The following is a 16,627-nucleotide window of genomic DNA, read 5'->3' on the forward strand; positions in this document are numbered from 1 at the left end:
CCCCGTGAAAAATACAAAACCTGGTCGTCTGACCGAGCCGAACGTTTCGGTCTTTGAACGGATTTTCTATCTTGAGCGGTTCTTCAAAACGAACCATTCGTAGCCGGAAGAATAAAAATATTACGTCGGAAACGGGGGAATAACAATAGTATGCTTGCCGCATGGCAAGCATACTAATATTTTGCTCTAATTAATAATAACCAATCATCTTTGGCTCTGCCCCCTGCCTCCATGACCACACCCAGAGGTATATGCACCTGGACCAGGACTGCTGTCCGTGGTGCTGAACACGTCTATCCAGCTCTATGGGAGACCAGTGGGCCGATACTAAGATGCTGGTCCAGGAGTAAACCAGGTTAAGTCAAGAGGTAAATAATCTAATAGAAGAGCCTGGAATCCTACATGCTCTTCTATTCGATGATTTATCTCTTAACTTAACCTGGTTTACTCCTGAACCAGCTACTTACTGTAGTATAGGCGTCTGGTAGTCAGGTGAGACACAATTTATTTCCTGTACCTGAGGATTTAAGTTGTTTAAAGATTCCCACGGCCTGTAACCTATGACCAGCTGTGCTACTGTAGTTTAGCAGGCAGACCGCCCATAGATGAATGATTATGAAGAATGAGAATTAGTATTGTGAGGTCCCTGGGTTAAATCTGTTCTATCAGAATGTACGTGGGTGTGCTGCTTACTGTGACCACTGGGGGGCAGTGTAGCAGTTCAGGGTAACATGCTTTAGTAAGATTCTCAGGCTGCGCAGAGAGCAGAGGGCACCATTGAAAGTACTGTACCTGAAGCATTGAGGCACTGGCAGACCTTGATGTTTTACATAACATATCAGAACATGAACATGTATTACTTTGCTTATTCATGATTACTTGATGTATAGTATACAACAGTGGTAACAGATTGAAATCCCCAATGTGCTTATCTTCAAATTACACATTTATTTTTTGTACTTACAAACTAAATGCAGCCCTTTGTACTGTAGTTATGTGTTTTCCTATAGTGCTTACATGAGCTTGTAGTCTGTAGAAATAGCATAGCAGTAGCGGATATGCTGTAGTGAGTGATGATTGTATTGCTGTGACAGCGTCCCTTTTTTAAAAGCGGCCTTTTTTTTTAAAGCGGCCTGTGTAGTAGTTCACAACGCTTCCTCTATTATACATTCAGTAGTCATCATGGAATGGGTATTCCGGATGGTCAGACCACCTGTAAGGAAAATAGAAAATGATAAGTGGCAGAGAAATGAGGCTGGACTGAGATACTACAGCAATCTACTGTGATACTACAGTAATCTTGCAAGGAGAGAACTCACATGAGCAGCTCGACGAAGCGGATGTTTTTGTTTAGTCCTTCAATTTGCTTCATTTCTTCACTTGTGAGTGAAAAGTCAAATATCTACGAAAGATGAAAGAATTCAAGACATTTATTTGTTAGATAGCAAGACTTAGGGTCTTACAGGATCATACTATATTGTCACATACAGTAAAATGTAGAGAGTCATGCACATTGGTGAAATTTGAAATCTGTGAAACCGACTAACCTGTGCGTAACTGTTCGTATATGTGTCGTGAGTACAGTGTGTCTGCACTTGTGTTACAGTATTTCTCAATTGGTTTTGTACATTTCTCGAATCTCTCTCGCAATTTGCAAAACATAATATTCATTCTCAAAACAGCTTTAACAAATGGCAAAACACTGTGGATGACCTGCAAAACCGAGTCTCTTGCTCAAAACCCTTATTTGTCTTTCAAAATCAAGTTTTTTGTGTCAATGAACGTATCAGCGCCAGCAGAATGGTTAGTCATTGTGTCATAGTGTATGGACAAGTTAGTCAAATCAATTTCTCATGTTGTCAATTGAATAGTACACTCTTGAGGATCTTTTCTGAAGTGAAATGTTGTTTAGATTGGATGGGAAATGTTGTAAATTCGGCTTTATATTACATTGATCAGATAAGATTGAGATAGTTTCATGCATTCAGTGACAAAGCTTTTTGAGTGATATGACAAAAGCAATTGATAATGTACGAAATCACTGACAATTGTACACAGTCATGGCATGGTGGACGAGAGCATTTGCTATATGCCGAAAACAATGAGAAACTGATTTGACCATGTGCACAGGTAACAGCAGGAAGTCACAATTGAACAAAGACTTTTGAGAATCATTATTCTGTTGTGAGAAATGTACAAAACCAATTGAGAAAAACTGTAATAGTCATGAAAGTCTCTAGACAGACAAAGCCACCTGATATCAGTGGGGTTTGCCCAGCGGTGTGCAAATCACAGTGTCTGACCTTTAAGCTGCTAATGGTCATACAGTATTTAAAAGCAGTCCTCGGTAAGCTCTTCTAATGTCATATGTTAAGTCCTGTCAGGGATTTTGGAAGTTGTACATGAATTATCAAAACACCTGAATTGGGAAAACACTAAATATGTAATCACCAAATGCACATAATTCCCAGGTAGGTCAAGCCAAAATAGAGAAGTCCCAACTCAACTTCCTGGCCCTCCCTCAACATCCTCCAAAATGCCTGCAGAGTCGTCCACATATACTGTGACTGGGCTACCCGCACCCCCTAACATGTTTGGTTAAGATACCCAGGGAGCGCTGAAATTTTGCTGAAAACAGGACTATGAGCTTTAGCGAGAGCTAGAGAACTAAAACACTTAGGGTTCTCTTTTACCTTAAGTCAGGGGTGTCAAACATACGGCCCGCGGGCCGCATCCGGCCCGCCAGAGGGTTCCATCCGGCCCGAATGTTAAAAAAAAAAAAAAATTTTTTTTTTTACTTTTTTTTTTTTTTTCAATGAAATAACCGAAATGCGCAATTACGGGGCAAAATCGATACCTGCATGACATTAACCCAATGGTCCCTCTGTTATACTGTATATATGTAGTAAAGTGCACATCACACTTCTATTATAAATGGTGAATTTGTACTGTAACAGGCATTTGATAAAGCTCATATATTATAGACCTCATATATAGAGATAACATGTTAATACTTCTTATTCGTATTGTATTGGTATTGGTTGTAATTAAATAATAAATATAATTGGATTTGTATTGGTTCCTATTAAGCTGAAATTGGATGGATAGAATGCGTGAAAATGCAGGAAATGACATCTAAGGAATACAAAATTTTCTGGGGGAAACCCCCAGACCCCCTGCCAAAATGAACTGTCCCATATTTAATTCATTGACGGTTGGCAATGAATGAATGAAGTCAAGGACATTTTGCATAGGATTATCAGTATTGCATTGCTTTCTACATATTCAACACACTTAAAACGTGATAGTACTGAACACTAATCCTCTGCTTTACGTTTTTTTTTTTTCGCGATGATGTTACTAATGCGGCCCGCTTGAGGTCCACATGGGTTGTATGCGGCCCCCGGACCAAAATGAGTTTGACACCCCTGCCTTAAGGCAAAAGAAAACCCTAAGTGTTTACGTTAAACAGTTAGACATAAAGAACTTAATACATAAGCTAGAGAACTAGTTTTCCCCACCATTGGCTATTTCATGTACTACTTTTGGAATCCCATGGCTGTTCAAGGTAATATGACAAATAACAAGTTGGCAACTTCCATTTGAGCACAAGGAGGTTTTTTTCAGAGCAGAGTAGAGCAGATGTTTCAGGTTTCTGCAAACATCAGGTGAGCACAGAGAGCACTGATGATGGCAGCAACCTGAGACATCAGCTCTACTCCGCTCTGAGGAAAAAATAACCCCTTGTGCTTGACCTCAGTGTCTTACTCAGTGTGCTCTCACCCTGAACTGTCCTTTTTGGGTCCATGCACCTGTCTATTTCTCTTGCAACAATATCCTTCCTTCCCAACTTCCACCTACACCAACCTGAAAGTTGTCCTTGATGCGCTGTGAGGTGAAGCTTTTAGGGATGACAGCGACCCCTCGCTGCACATTGAAGCGTAGGGACACCTGTGCACTGTTCTTATTATACTTCTTGGCAATGGATACCAACAACTCATCCTCGAGGAGAGGCGGGCATTTCAGGTTCACCCTAAATGCAGGGCATGAAAACATACATATACAAACAGATTAGGGTCAATGGGATCACAGGTGGATGGTCCATTTAGCAGACCTTATCATCCCTACACATCATCACAGGTGGTACGGTCCATTTAGCAGACCTCATCATCCCTACACAGGTGGTACGGTCCATTTAGCAGACCTTATCATCCCTACACATCAGCACTCAGTATCAACTATCATACTATTTAATTGCTAATGTTATGCACAGAAGGAAAACATACAGTATACTTGGTTAGTTTGGTAAACTATCGTTTTTTAATATACTGTATACGTTTACAAGTTTATTTTGTTATTAAAGGGACAGCATATATTGCCAGCATTTAAACAAAAATGCTAAATATACAAGATTGTAGCCAAGAGGCTAATTTCCGTCTTTCCGTATTTCAAACCATATAATATGGCTCTGGTAATATAAACCATATAATATTGCTCTGCTAATATAAACCATATAATATGGCTCCAGTGTGTTAAGAAATATTTACATCCTCGAGCGTTCACCCAGTTGCTATGCTGTATATAATTAACCAGGTCATAAGACTGCCAACAGCACACTACAAACCTAAGGTTGATCAACATTGAATTTAATGAACTTAATCAACACTCATTAACACAACTTGTACTGGGAGATTATAAACATCCGACTGGAGTAGAGTAGTAGAGTAGAGTAGAGCAGAGTAGAGTACAGCAGAGTAGAGTAGAGTAGAGTGGAGTGGAGTAACTTCATTAATCCCGAAGAAATTAAGGTGTCCAGCAGCGTACAGAAACACACAATATAGCTAATTATGTCAATAAAAAAAGGTAACCAAGACTACTACTAACTTTTAGTCAGCCTGCCAAGACCCTAAAATAAATGTTTGATGGCATTTTCTGTCAAAAGTTGGCAACCATGCCAGAAGTTATCAGCGTGGGCTAAGGTTTCAGAGTCACCTGGTTGCCAACATGGAACTTGACCTTTAAGGTCATATATGAAGGTCAAAAGGTCAACCATGGTCAAATAAAAGTGTTATTTAGTTAAAAAAAATGTTAAAATGATGTTAAAAGTGGGCAACCATGCCAGAAGTCATCAGCATGGACTTGCCATCACGGAACTTGACCTTTAGGGTCAAATTTGAAGGTCAAAAGGTCAAAAACAATGTATTTTCTGATTAGTCTATTTTGGGAACTGTATATTCATGGAATTCTTTTTCAAAGTGGGCAACCATGCTAGATGTTATCAGCATAGACTAAGGTTTCAGAATCACCTGGTTTCCAACATGGAATTTGACTTTTAAGGTCAAATTTGAATGTCAAAAACAATGCATTTTCTGGTTTGCCTCTTGGGGTGCTTCATATCCATGGAATTCTTTTTCAAAAGTCGACAATCATGCTAGAAGTTATCAGCATGGACAATGGTTTCATGGTCCATGGTTGCCAGCATAGATCTTGACCTTTAAGGTCAAATTTGAAGGTCAAAAGGTCAACTGAAGAACACAAAATTGTTGGGTTTTTGTGATGTGCTTTCATAAAATACATGTTGTTTGCATGATGTATTGAATAATTAGTACCTGGAGGAGATATTTCTTATTATTTAAATCATTTTAGGTGAGTGAAAGTATTGGAACAAATGATATTAAAGAAAATAAAACACTGTTTTGATGAGGTTTCTCCCGAAGCAGACAGCGCTGTCAAAAGCTGCATTTGGGGTTTTCTGACAGTGGACTGTGGAAGTGGTCGCGAGAGTCAATCTTCACCTACTAATGACTCAAATAAATGTCAGATGACTCTGAACAGTGATTAATGAACCTTTTAATCCTACTTAGAGCCCCTTTAAATCCAAGTCTTCAGTGAACAACAAAAACAAGGAAATTTGCCTTTCTGTTCCAATACTTTAGAGGACTGTATATTTAGAAGTTATGTAGTCTTTATTATTAGGATATGAATGAAAGTGATTATTGCAAATGGTCAATAACAAGAATGTAATTCATCATATTGTTTCTTTACTTCAATAATAATGAAAACGATAATTAAAATTCAAATGAGATGTCAGTACATACTGAATATTTATGTATTTGAAGGAGCTATTGTTGCAGATCATGTTCTATCCCTACGGCGTTTAAACATTCTACATTTTAATCACATGCAGGTATACATGGCTGTCCATTCCTCAGGCAACTGCAGGCATGTATTGGCCACTTGGTTCTACAACCACAACTTATCAGTCCTAAGCTACTATGTGGAACTGGAGGTTTCCTTTGCCACACAGCCATCAAGTGTTGGTCTACAACTTTCCATCCACCTGTCTCCTCTGTGTCTTCGTTAATATGTACTTTGTCAGACTGCAGCCATACATTTGCCTGCTGATTTGCTTATGCAAGATGCAATCCATATGCATCACTTGGTGGTAACATATCACTTGCCATTTTGTCTTTCTGAAAAAAAGTAATGTCTAGACCGATCAATACCCAAAGATTAGCATGTTGCTTTGTGACACAAAAACTCAAGCCTGGGAAATTGCAACAGAACATTCTACAGTAGTTATGAGAGCATCAAGAAAAGTGTGCAATACTTGATCTACTGTAGGTTTCATTTCCTAACCATGAAATGACATAGCAAATCAGCAAGTATCCTTCATTGCAATAACCATTTGAAACACATTAGAAAGAAGTCATTATTTTTTTCTATGGAAAGCCTGTGAATTGATGGGGCAAAGCAAATTCACTGGTGAGCCAAGTCATGTCCCATTTCATACCAGCGGCTTAATGTGCTTCAAAAAGAAGAATAAATTAATTTAGATAACCAGAGTGAAAATAAAAGTTTAAAATAATGTTATGCTAATGAGCTATGATGAATGTCTAAGGATGACAGGCCAGGGCCCCACCATGATAAGCCAAGTCAAATCATATCAAATTATAGGCCTACTAATTATTCAATATACAGTGCCATGCAAACAACTTTAATTTTATGAAAGCACATCACCAAAAAAAAGATGTTTTAATTGACCTCGGTTGACCTTTTGACCTTCAAATTTGACCTTAGAGGTCAAGTTCTATATGGTAACCAGGTGATTCTGAAACTGAAGTCCATGCTGATAACTTCTAGCATGGTTGCCAACTTTTGAAAACAAGAATTCCATGAATATGAAGATCACCAAAAAAGGCAAAGAAAATACATTGTTTTTGACCTTCAGATTTGACCTTAAAGGTCAAGTTCCATGTTGGCAACCAGGTGATTCTGAAACCTTAGTCCATGCTGATAACTTCTAGCATGGTTACCAACTTTTGAAAAAGATTTCCATGAACACAGTCCCCCAAAAAGGCTAACCTTAAAATACATTGGTTTTGACCTTTAGACCTTCAAATTTGACCCTAAAGGTCAAGTTCTGTGTTGGCAACAAGTTGATTCTGAATCCTTAGTCCATGCTGATGACTTATGGCATGGTTGCCCACTTTCAACATCTTTTTAACATTTTTTAACAAAATTATTGTGTTATTTGATACACATTTGATACACGGTTATTAGACCGTGGTTGACCTTTTGACCTTCATATTTGACCCTAAAAGTCAAGTTCCAAGTTGGCAACCAGGTGATTCTGAAACCTTAGCCCATGCTGATAACTTCTGGCATGGTTGCCAACTTTTGAAAAAGAATTCCATGAATATACAGTTCCCAAAAAAGACTAGCAAGAAAATACCCTGTTTTTGACCTTTTGGCCTTCAAATTTGACCCTAAAGGTCAAGTTCAGTGTTGGCAACAAGTTGATTCTGAATCCTTAATCCATGCTGATGACTTCTGGCATGGTTTCCCACTTTTAACAACTTTGTAACAATTTTTAACTAAATGACATTTATTTGACCGTGTTTGACCTTTTGACCTTCAGATTTGACCTTAAAGGTCAAGTTCCATGTTGGCAACCAGGTGATTCTGAAACCTTAGCCCATGCTGATAACTTCTGGCATGGTTGCCAACTTTTAACAAAAAATGCCATCAAATGTTTATTTAAGCACCTTAGCTGCTGATGGCAGGCTAACTTTATGGAAGCAATAATTACTGTATACAAACGTGTGTAGACAGTCTTATAGCCAGGCCCACACTAAGCTACTATTCGAATGAAATGGGGCAGCCATGGCTCAATGGTTAGAGTGCTGCTGGCATTTAGATCAGAGAGTTGCAGGTTCAAATCCCACCCTTACCAGCACCTCCATCCATGGCTGAAGTGCCCTTGAGCAAGGCACCGACCTAACCCCACATTGGTCCAGGGCCTGTAACCAATACTCCGTATCTAAATAAATGTAAGTCGCTTTGGATAATGAAAAGCGTCAGCTAAGTGCAATGTAATAATAATAAAATAGTCAAATGTTCCTTTTCGTACCAGGATGCATCTCGCGAGGTCCCCAGAGGGCTGTAGCCCACGATTACGATGTCATGCAGGCTGCAGAACTCCATCAGCTTGGGCTGAGTGAAATACGGGTGGCACTCCACCTGTGTACCCAAATATAAACAATTAGTGTGCTGCGCTCCACCTGCATACACACATATAAACCATTAGTGTGCAACTCCACCTGCATACACACATATAAACCATTAGTGTACAAAGTCTTTTCAAGCATCACTGAGATGGTCATTACACAATCGTAATACCTTCTATTTCATTCCATGATGCATTCCATCCCATTGCCACTCTGTTTTTCTTGCTGTTTGGAAATAGAGTGCTTGTTCTGAAACCACTTGACTAGATAAGATCTATCTTGTGTCACTAGCCTCTTACTGCACATGGGGGCACTGGAAGGCCTATTGACTATTACTGTAGCCTCTTACTGCAGATGGGGTCGCCGGCGGGCCTATTCACTATTACTGTAGCCTCTTACTGCAGGTGGGGGCGCCGGCGGGCCTATTCACTATTACTGTAGCCTCTTAGTGCAGTTGGGGTCGCCGGCGGGCATATTCACTATTACTGTAGCCTCTTAGTGCAGATGAGGGCGCCGGCGGGCCTATTCACTATTACTGTAGCCTCTTACTGCAGATGGGGGCGCCGGCGGGCATATTCACTATTTGCATAACATACTCAACTACATCATAACAACATTGCTATGACAGTGCCGAGGGCTTTAAGTAACAGATTAAGCCATTACAATTTTGGTGACAGTAAGGTTATAACATAGGCTCTGTGCTACGCGGCTAATGAACTTACTTGGTTGGAGACCGGTTTGTGTTTAAGTCCTGGCTTCGACAATATGAGCTCTAGTTGGCGTTTGTTGAAGTTTGAGACTCCCAAGGACTTCACCAGTCCGGCGTCTTTGCAAGCTTCCAACGCCTGTGGAAGTCAGACACAGCATCAACTCACAGCACAGGCAGCACAGGCCGCGCCGCGCAGCGCCTCAACACACAGCTAATCAGGGCATGCACTTTGGACGCAACCTTGATTTTATTACTCTGGCCTTGACTCTGGGGGCACATTAACAATGACCCATATTAGTAGATGTATGACGTTCATTATGTTTAACTGTTACAGTAAAACTTGTTTCGACGGTATAGCTTACGTCACGACGGAAGCTGTATCATCGAAATATGTCAGGTAAAAGATAAAAACTTTTACATGTCTGAAGTAAAAGAAAATCTTTAATTACTTTAAAAGTTTTAATTACCCGTAGCTGTATTATTGACATGCTTGATATGTACCAGGCTATCCTATCATACAATATTCTGTTACATTAGACAAATATGTCTTTTGAAAAGGTGGGTAGCATGACTTGATAGATTAACAGCCATGTTGACTTACGGCCCATGTAGCACACAGGTCTGCGTCTGCGTAAATGTACTTCCCATCCTCATCCTTGGGGTAGAAAACATCTCCGGGCTAAAAGAAACAGATGCAGAGATAATTAGGCGCAATAAACATTTGACAATTTACTTGTGCAGGGAAATCTTCTTTCATGTTACACTCATGTTGTTAAACTGATTGCATCACTGATTGCTGCTGGTCATGACATCAGGTTGCCACTTTAAACAAAAGCTCTGTCATTACAACAGGCCATATAACAAAAGGGAGGAAAGACGCTCTGCCCGGCTACAAAACCGGGCCTACAGAGAACCAAAACCAGGCTAACAGGCAACAGTGGCAGTGGTGGCTCAGTTGGTAGAGGAGCCTGTTTGGTCACCAGAAGGTTGCAGGTTCAAGCCCCACTCTTCCTGACCCCATCGTCGATGTGTATTTGAGCAAGATACTTAACCCCAAAATTGCTTCTGGTGGCAGGGTGGTACCCTGCATGACAACCACTGCCACCGGAGTGTGAATGGGTGAATATGAGACATACAATGTAAAGTGCTGAGTGCTTTAGGGAGTGGAAAGGTGCTATAAAAATGCAGTCCAAAGAGAACTAAAGAGAACCAAAACCAGGCCTACAGAGAACCAAAACAGGGCCTTTAGAGAAACAAGCCAGGCTTACAGAGTACCAAGGATCTGATGGCTACAAAAGTCAGTAAGTCAGACTTTTCGGTATGACAGTCAGATCGCACCCACAACCCTAATGGTGGCCACACACACATCCTACATGGGCTTACTAAACAGCAAACTATGTACTCATGAAAAATGACTATGGGATCAAATACAATCTAGAAAAAAAATATTAAATCAACCCGACCGCATGCATGGGTAAGCGGTTAGTGCGTCAGACGGTTCGATTCTCAACCCACCAGGTTAAGGGGGGGGAAGTGATTTACCAGTGATTTCCCCCACCGTCCTCCATGAGGTACATACCCTGAGCAATGGTACCGTCCCACCACATCTCTACCTTGGGGCGCCGATTGTGAATGCCCCATTGCACGGGTGAGGCATAAATACAATTTTGGTGTGTGCTGTGGAGTTCTGTGTCACAATGACAATGGGAGTTTACCAGGTGGGCATTCATTTTTTTACTGCAAGTTTAAGTGTACCTTGAATGCAATGGGCAGCTCAACGATGTACAGGTCCACATAGTCAAGCTGAAGTGCCTTGAGCGTCTTCTCCAGGGCGGGTCGTACCATCTCCGGAGTGTGATAAGTACACCATAGCTGTTGGGGATGATACGGGGTCGATGACTTTACATGTCTTATCTTTCTGACATGAGAAAAAGTATCGTTAGTGGGTGTTGACCGGTCACTAACCCAGAAAAAGAGCGGCAACACACCTTTCCGCAGTAAAAGATGTCTTCTCTCTTCACCGTTCCGTCAGCAATTTTGTCGCGGATGGCCTGCCCTACCTCGTGCTCGTTGAAATACACCAGGGCCCCGTCAATGTGTCTGTAGCCCACATCTATGGCCAGCTTCACCGCCTCATACGCTGTGCCTTTGGGTGTCTGTTTTATCAAGTGGCAAAATAGACAAAACAGTTAGAGCAGAAGTTCAACAAAGACACTCCAATTCAGAGGGAAGAGGGACAGGGAACCTAAACAAAACAGAGGCTATGTATTGGGCAAACATTTGCAGTGCACATGCTACCGTGCATGTAGTGTGTGCAGGGAGTGAGGGACAGGACAGGAGTACAGAGAGAGACAGAGGAGTGAAAGCCCAGCTGGCAGCATTATATGCATGTTGCCATAATTATGATAGAAATATATAGCCTTACCGTCCTGGGGTCTCCATATGTCCCAATCCCCATAAGAGGCATAGAGTTGCCATCACTGAGGGGCACTGAGTGGCTCTGGGCTGACAGACTCATGTTTGCAGCAGAGGAGATCAATCTGACTGTTCAGACAGAACAGACCGGAGCACTAATAGGTTAGTGATTGGTCTACCTTTGCACTCCAGTTCATAGCAACCCATTTTTTTTCTCCTTGTTAGTTGCCACCTGGGGTGAACGACCTCTGATCATTAGTGAAATGGTGAATTTAATTCCTTAATTTTTTTCTCCACAGGTCACATACTTCCTTTGGGAAATCTTTCATTTGGGAAAAAATATGTTATATTGAGACAATACCTCAAGATACTCTGCATAGTTTCGGGTAGGGTTCTCTGCATGATGTGCCTTCGACCAGAGATGTTGCATATTGCAGCAGTGGTGCAATGCATTTTGTGAAATGGAAAGCCATGACAAAGAATATGGCCATGTATTTTAGAGTGAAAGGGAAACAGAACAGAGCCGGAAACTTGGTATGGCACATTGGCAGAGATACTGTTGCTCCTTTAGAAACAATCTCTGACATTGGTTACTGAACGTTCAAAGCGCGTAAAGCGCGTAAAACGGACTTGTTGACAAGCAAACGCCCTTTAGACTCCTTATCTTGATAACTACGGCAAAACTTTACAACAACACTTCCTCCAGATGTGATCACAATCACTCTGTACGGAATGCGCAAAGAAAATGAAGTTGGCAACACCAAGAAAGCACCGCGGGTTGTTTAAACATTTACATTTAGAACTAGTGCGTTAATAGTGATGCGTTTAATGAGGCATGCTGGCTAAATAACAGCAGCTAATTTCAGCTGCCTACTCATAATGCCCTTGTGTCGGGTCAAAGGCGAAGTCCTTTATGAAGTAGGCTATACATGGTCAACTCGTGTGTGCCGTTAATCGGAAGATTGGATGATAAGGGAGGCTGAAAACCTCGTAAGGCAATTTGCCAATTGGTTATTATTATATTATATTATATTATTATATTATATATAACAATTTGTCAGTTGGCTTGTAAAAACTTACACAAGTCTTCAAGTCTCTCCTCAAAAGCAACAGTGAATGCTGGGCTGGGGTAGGCTACAGCTGAGGAATGCCTGCAGAGATTACAGTCTCTGATTGAGGGAGGGTCTTAGGACTCTAATCATAGCCCATTGTTCAAGCAACAACATTATTTATTCCGACTTTTTAACATGTTTATCTCAACAATTTCATAGCTTCCCTCTTTATGTAAACTTGAAAATGAAAAATTGTAGCACATTATAAACAATATCATAAACATTCTGCTTATTCAATCTGGCAGGCCGTATCATTATTACTATTTAATTACAGCTGCTACTTATATTCTCAGCATTAGTGAGCACTTGATCATTGAAATGCAAGACTCACCTTTTCCAGAACAATAGAAATAGCACTGTGACCTGCTTTAAGACAGTCCAAATGTTCCATCATATCTAGTTTAAGTATTTGTGGTGCAGAAAGCTCCGCCTGTATGTGTGTGGTATAGTAGACTATGACTTTCCTGTCAGCACTGAATCATCTACTGTCCTTAAAAAGGCCAACCCACCCGGCAGAAGAACCAAGACAGGGAATTACTCCAAACTAAGTCAATATTTATCCTCTGAAGAATTAGTGTCAGCGACCAGAACAGAAGGAGGAAATATGGTATGTTATGAAATCACAGTTATGGATCCTCTAAAAGAAATACAGTTCCTATACACAGCCAATGCCTCTAGGTGCTGATGATGTGCAATCAGAGTAGCCTACCCCTGGAAAGTTGATAAATCACCACACACTGGTGGACTTAGATCATCGTGTTTTTAAATTTCAGTGAACAGAACATGTAGTTCTTTCTTCGTCAGGTTAATTCCACACAATCTTGGATATTTGGCTAAAGAGTAGCTTTGTTTTCCAGATTCATGTTGCTCACAGAAAATGAGCCAAGGTCAGTGAATCTCAATGCAATAGAAAAATAATTCATACTACACATATTTCTGTCAAACAAAAAAATGAAAACCTTACAAGAGTTCGACATTTTCACTTTGACTATATGAACAGTAGCCAGCGTACAACTCAAAACAATTTGAAATACAGCTCAAAATGTCACAAAAGTGTGTACACCCTATGTTAAAATCCCATACAGAGAATCATAATCTGCTTCGGTAGTCACAGTACATTGACATGCATGTTTCTTTATTCAGCTTTCCAATGTGGACAACATTCATGCAGCCCCAAACCATATCAGTCCCACTACCATGCTTAATTTTACAGATCGGACTCTTTTATTTGTACAAATCACTTTCTACCACTACCCAGGCCTGTCACCATTTAAGAACCCAAAACGTAATAACTGCCCATAACGTAATAACGGCCCATAACATAATAATTTGGGCCCATTTGAAACGTAATAAAGCCCATAACGTAATAACACTTCCCTGCCCATAACATAATAATATTAATAGCATTCGGCCCAATAACGTAATAAGTTATTACGTTTTGGGTTCTTACACACCATGTAAAAGAAATTTGTTTATCTTGGTGTCAGACCACACAACACAGTTCTAGCAATCCATATCCTTACTCAGTTAGTCTCTATCTTGCATTGCAGTATTGTATCACATTACATCACATTACAGTTTAATGATTACAGTACAATACCATGTTGCTGACACACATGACATAAACTGGTCTGACAGCAATAAGGAGTTAAGTGTTGTTCAAGGACACCACAGTTGTAGTGGGAGATGTAGTGTACTGTAAGTGGAAATCATGATTACAGCCTCATCTCCTCTCCGCACTCTTCCCTTCTGGCACACACTCATGTGACCACCCCTACGACCTTCCAGTCCCAAGACCTACTCCTTAACCATTAGAAGGAGTTCCCACTGTTTTTAATTAGCCCAGAATGAATAACAACTACCTCGTCAAACACTTGATGAGAGGAAAACTCCCTCCGACAGGAATCCCATCTGTGACGCAGGGACAGCTAATCTGTCGGATGTGTGAGGCATGTTGACTTCGGAGTAAAGAATGGGTAACTGATAAAAGAGGTCTAATACTGCTGACTGTAGTGGATTACACTCCTAGACATGTTGACTCACATTGCCCTTAGCCTCAACCTGTACCCTCCCCTCGTCACCAATGGAAAAAAGTAGCAAAGCAACAAAACAATCTGATATCAAATGAAATGAAAGTAGATTATGAAACGCAAAATCAGCATACGTGTAGCATAGCAATTACACAGCACAATAAACAGCACCTGCGCATAATGCATATTACTGACAGAATGAGATTATTAAGTTATTATTACAATAATTACCAATTACTGTAATGGCCCTGTCTGTCTGCCCGCAGTGTGATTGGGTCGTCTGCAGGGTGCGCCAAACACAAATGACTCATTGGAGCGAGGGATGGATCTGACAACTCTTCTTTCCCATGTCAGTGGATATCACTAGCGGGACTTTGTACAATGTGGTGAACGGCAAGTGTGAGGATGCTGTTTTGTCACCCTTCAAGTTCCACTCATCTCACCCGGAAGAGCGCCTCCCTTCCCCAGGAGTTTACAGTCAAACAGCTCTCTGCATTAATCTATCTACGCCTCCACACAGGATTCCACCTTCTCTACAGCTATGGACAATTGCATCATTGGCCAGGGGACCAGGTTGGTATCTCTGGCTGCTGTTTATTTATCCAGAGCAAGTTACAGTGAAGTAAGTTCAATCTGCCTGCAGCAATGTGGACTTAGATGGCGTGCAGGGAGGTGACCTGAGTCATGAATAGTCATGCACAGATTCATATCTTTGCCTCAAAAGAATCTGAATGATAGAGTCTTTTTCAAGGTGTAAAAGCATCTCATAAGCCAGCATGGGCAAGAGGAGGCATAAGTGAAAGTGAAGTGAAAGCCCATGGGGAAACTCCATCTCCCATTGTCATTGTGACACAGCACTCCACAACACACAAGTGAACACTGCACACTGCACTCAACGAAATAGCATTTAAACCTCACCTGTGCAAGGGGGCAGCCCTAACCGGCGCCCCAAGGGAGCAGTGTGGTGGGACACCATGCTCAGGGTACCTCAGTCTTGGAGGAGGATGGGGGAGAGCACTGGTTAATTACTCCCTCCACCAACATGGCAGGTTGGAAGTCGAACCGGCAACCTTTGGGCTACAAGTCTGATGCCCTAACCGCTTACCCATGACTGCACAAGGCAAAGAGGCATAAATGCAATTTCATTGTGTGATGTAGCTTGCCGTCACAATGACACAGGGACTTGTCTTTCACTGTTACATGAAGACATGGTCATTTAACAACAGGCTTGGCAGATTTGGTGTGCCTCATCAGTTTCATTGTGCTTTTACCAGAATTATACTGTGATTTGCACAGTAGCATATTATCATTTCATAATGTGTATACAATGCAGTAAGCTATCTGCTTGTAGCTTAGGCCTACCTGAGAAGAAACTACCCATGTTGGTAATAGCCTAATAGAACAATAGCCCAATAGTTTCTATCGAGATAATAAAAAAGGTCCCAATGTATTGTATTGCAATCCATCGCGACTGATGCAATGACTGAGTGGAGCGCCTCTTCTAGGCTACAGGGCGCCTGCACATTTCTCCATCTCCCGTTATTCAGTCAGTCTCCGCCCCTCTCTCTCTAATACAGCCTACCATCATCATGCACTGCCTGCAACCCTGGTAACTAATTGGACGCGCAGCATCAATGACTGGAGACAAATTGGCGTCTTTACCTGCTATTAAGTTCAAGGCAGTTAATCGACAGTTCTATTAGCGACACAAATTAGCAACACAAGAGCAGGTCATGCAGTGATCGAAAACGTCACGACATGTCATCACGGAGACGGACAGGCAGTGAAGAAATGTGTAGTGATGCCTATCTCTGTTAGGCTATATTAGAAATTTCAGAACGGGTGGATGTT

General features: G+C 41.2%; 1 protein-coding gene across 2 annotated transcripts; it reads right to left on the bottom strand.

The window, feature by feature from the left end:
- Nucleotides 1-879: 879 nt before the first annotated feature.
- On the bottom strand, nt 880-12,792 carry LOC134447273 (aldo-keto reductase family 1 member D1-like). 2 transcript variants are annotated; one of them, XM_063196659.1, is made up of 10 exons: nt 12,715-12,792; nt 11,645-11,763; nt 11,208-11,375; nt 10,975-11,091; nt 9,821-9,898; nt 9,233-9,355; nt 8,414-8,523; nt 3,868-4,033; nt 1,320-1,402; nt 880-1,213 (listed from the first exon to the last, which is right to left on the bottom strand). In XM_063196659.1, exons 2-10 carry the CDS (start codon nt 11,735-11,737, stop codon nt 1,171-1,173), a joined length of 981 nt encoding a protein of 326 aa, XP_063052729.1. In that variant the 5' UTR covers nt 11,738-11,763; nt 12,715-12,792; the 3' UTR covers nt 880-1,170. The 2 variants fall into 2 exon arrangements, with proteins under 2 accessions (XP_063052729.1, XP_063052730.1); XM_063196660.1 differs by lacking the exon at nt 12,715-12,792 and having other exon boundaries at nt 11,645-12,620.
- Between the last annotated feature and the right edge of the window lie 3,835 nt (nt 12,793-16,627).

The sequence above is a fragment of the Engraulis encrasicolus genome, chromosome 4 (genome assembly GCF_034702125.1).
Source record: "Engraulis encrasicolus isolate BLACKSEA-1 chromosome 4, IST_EnEncr_1.0, whole genome shotgun sequence".
Classification (NCBI taxonomy): domain Eukaryota; kingdom Metazoa; phylum Chordata; class Actinopteri; order Clupeiformes; family Engraulidae; genus Engraulis; species Engraulis encrasicolus.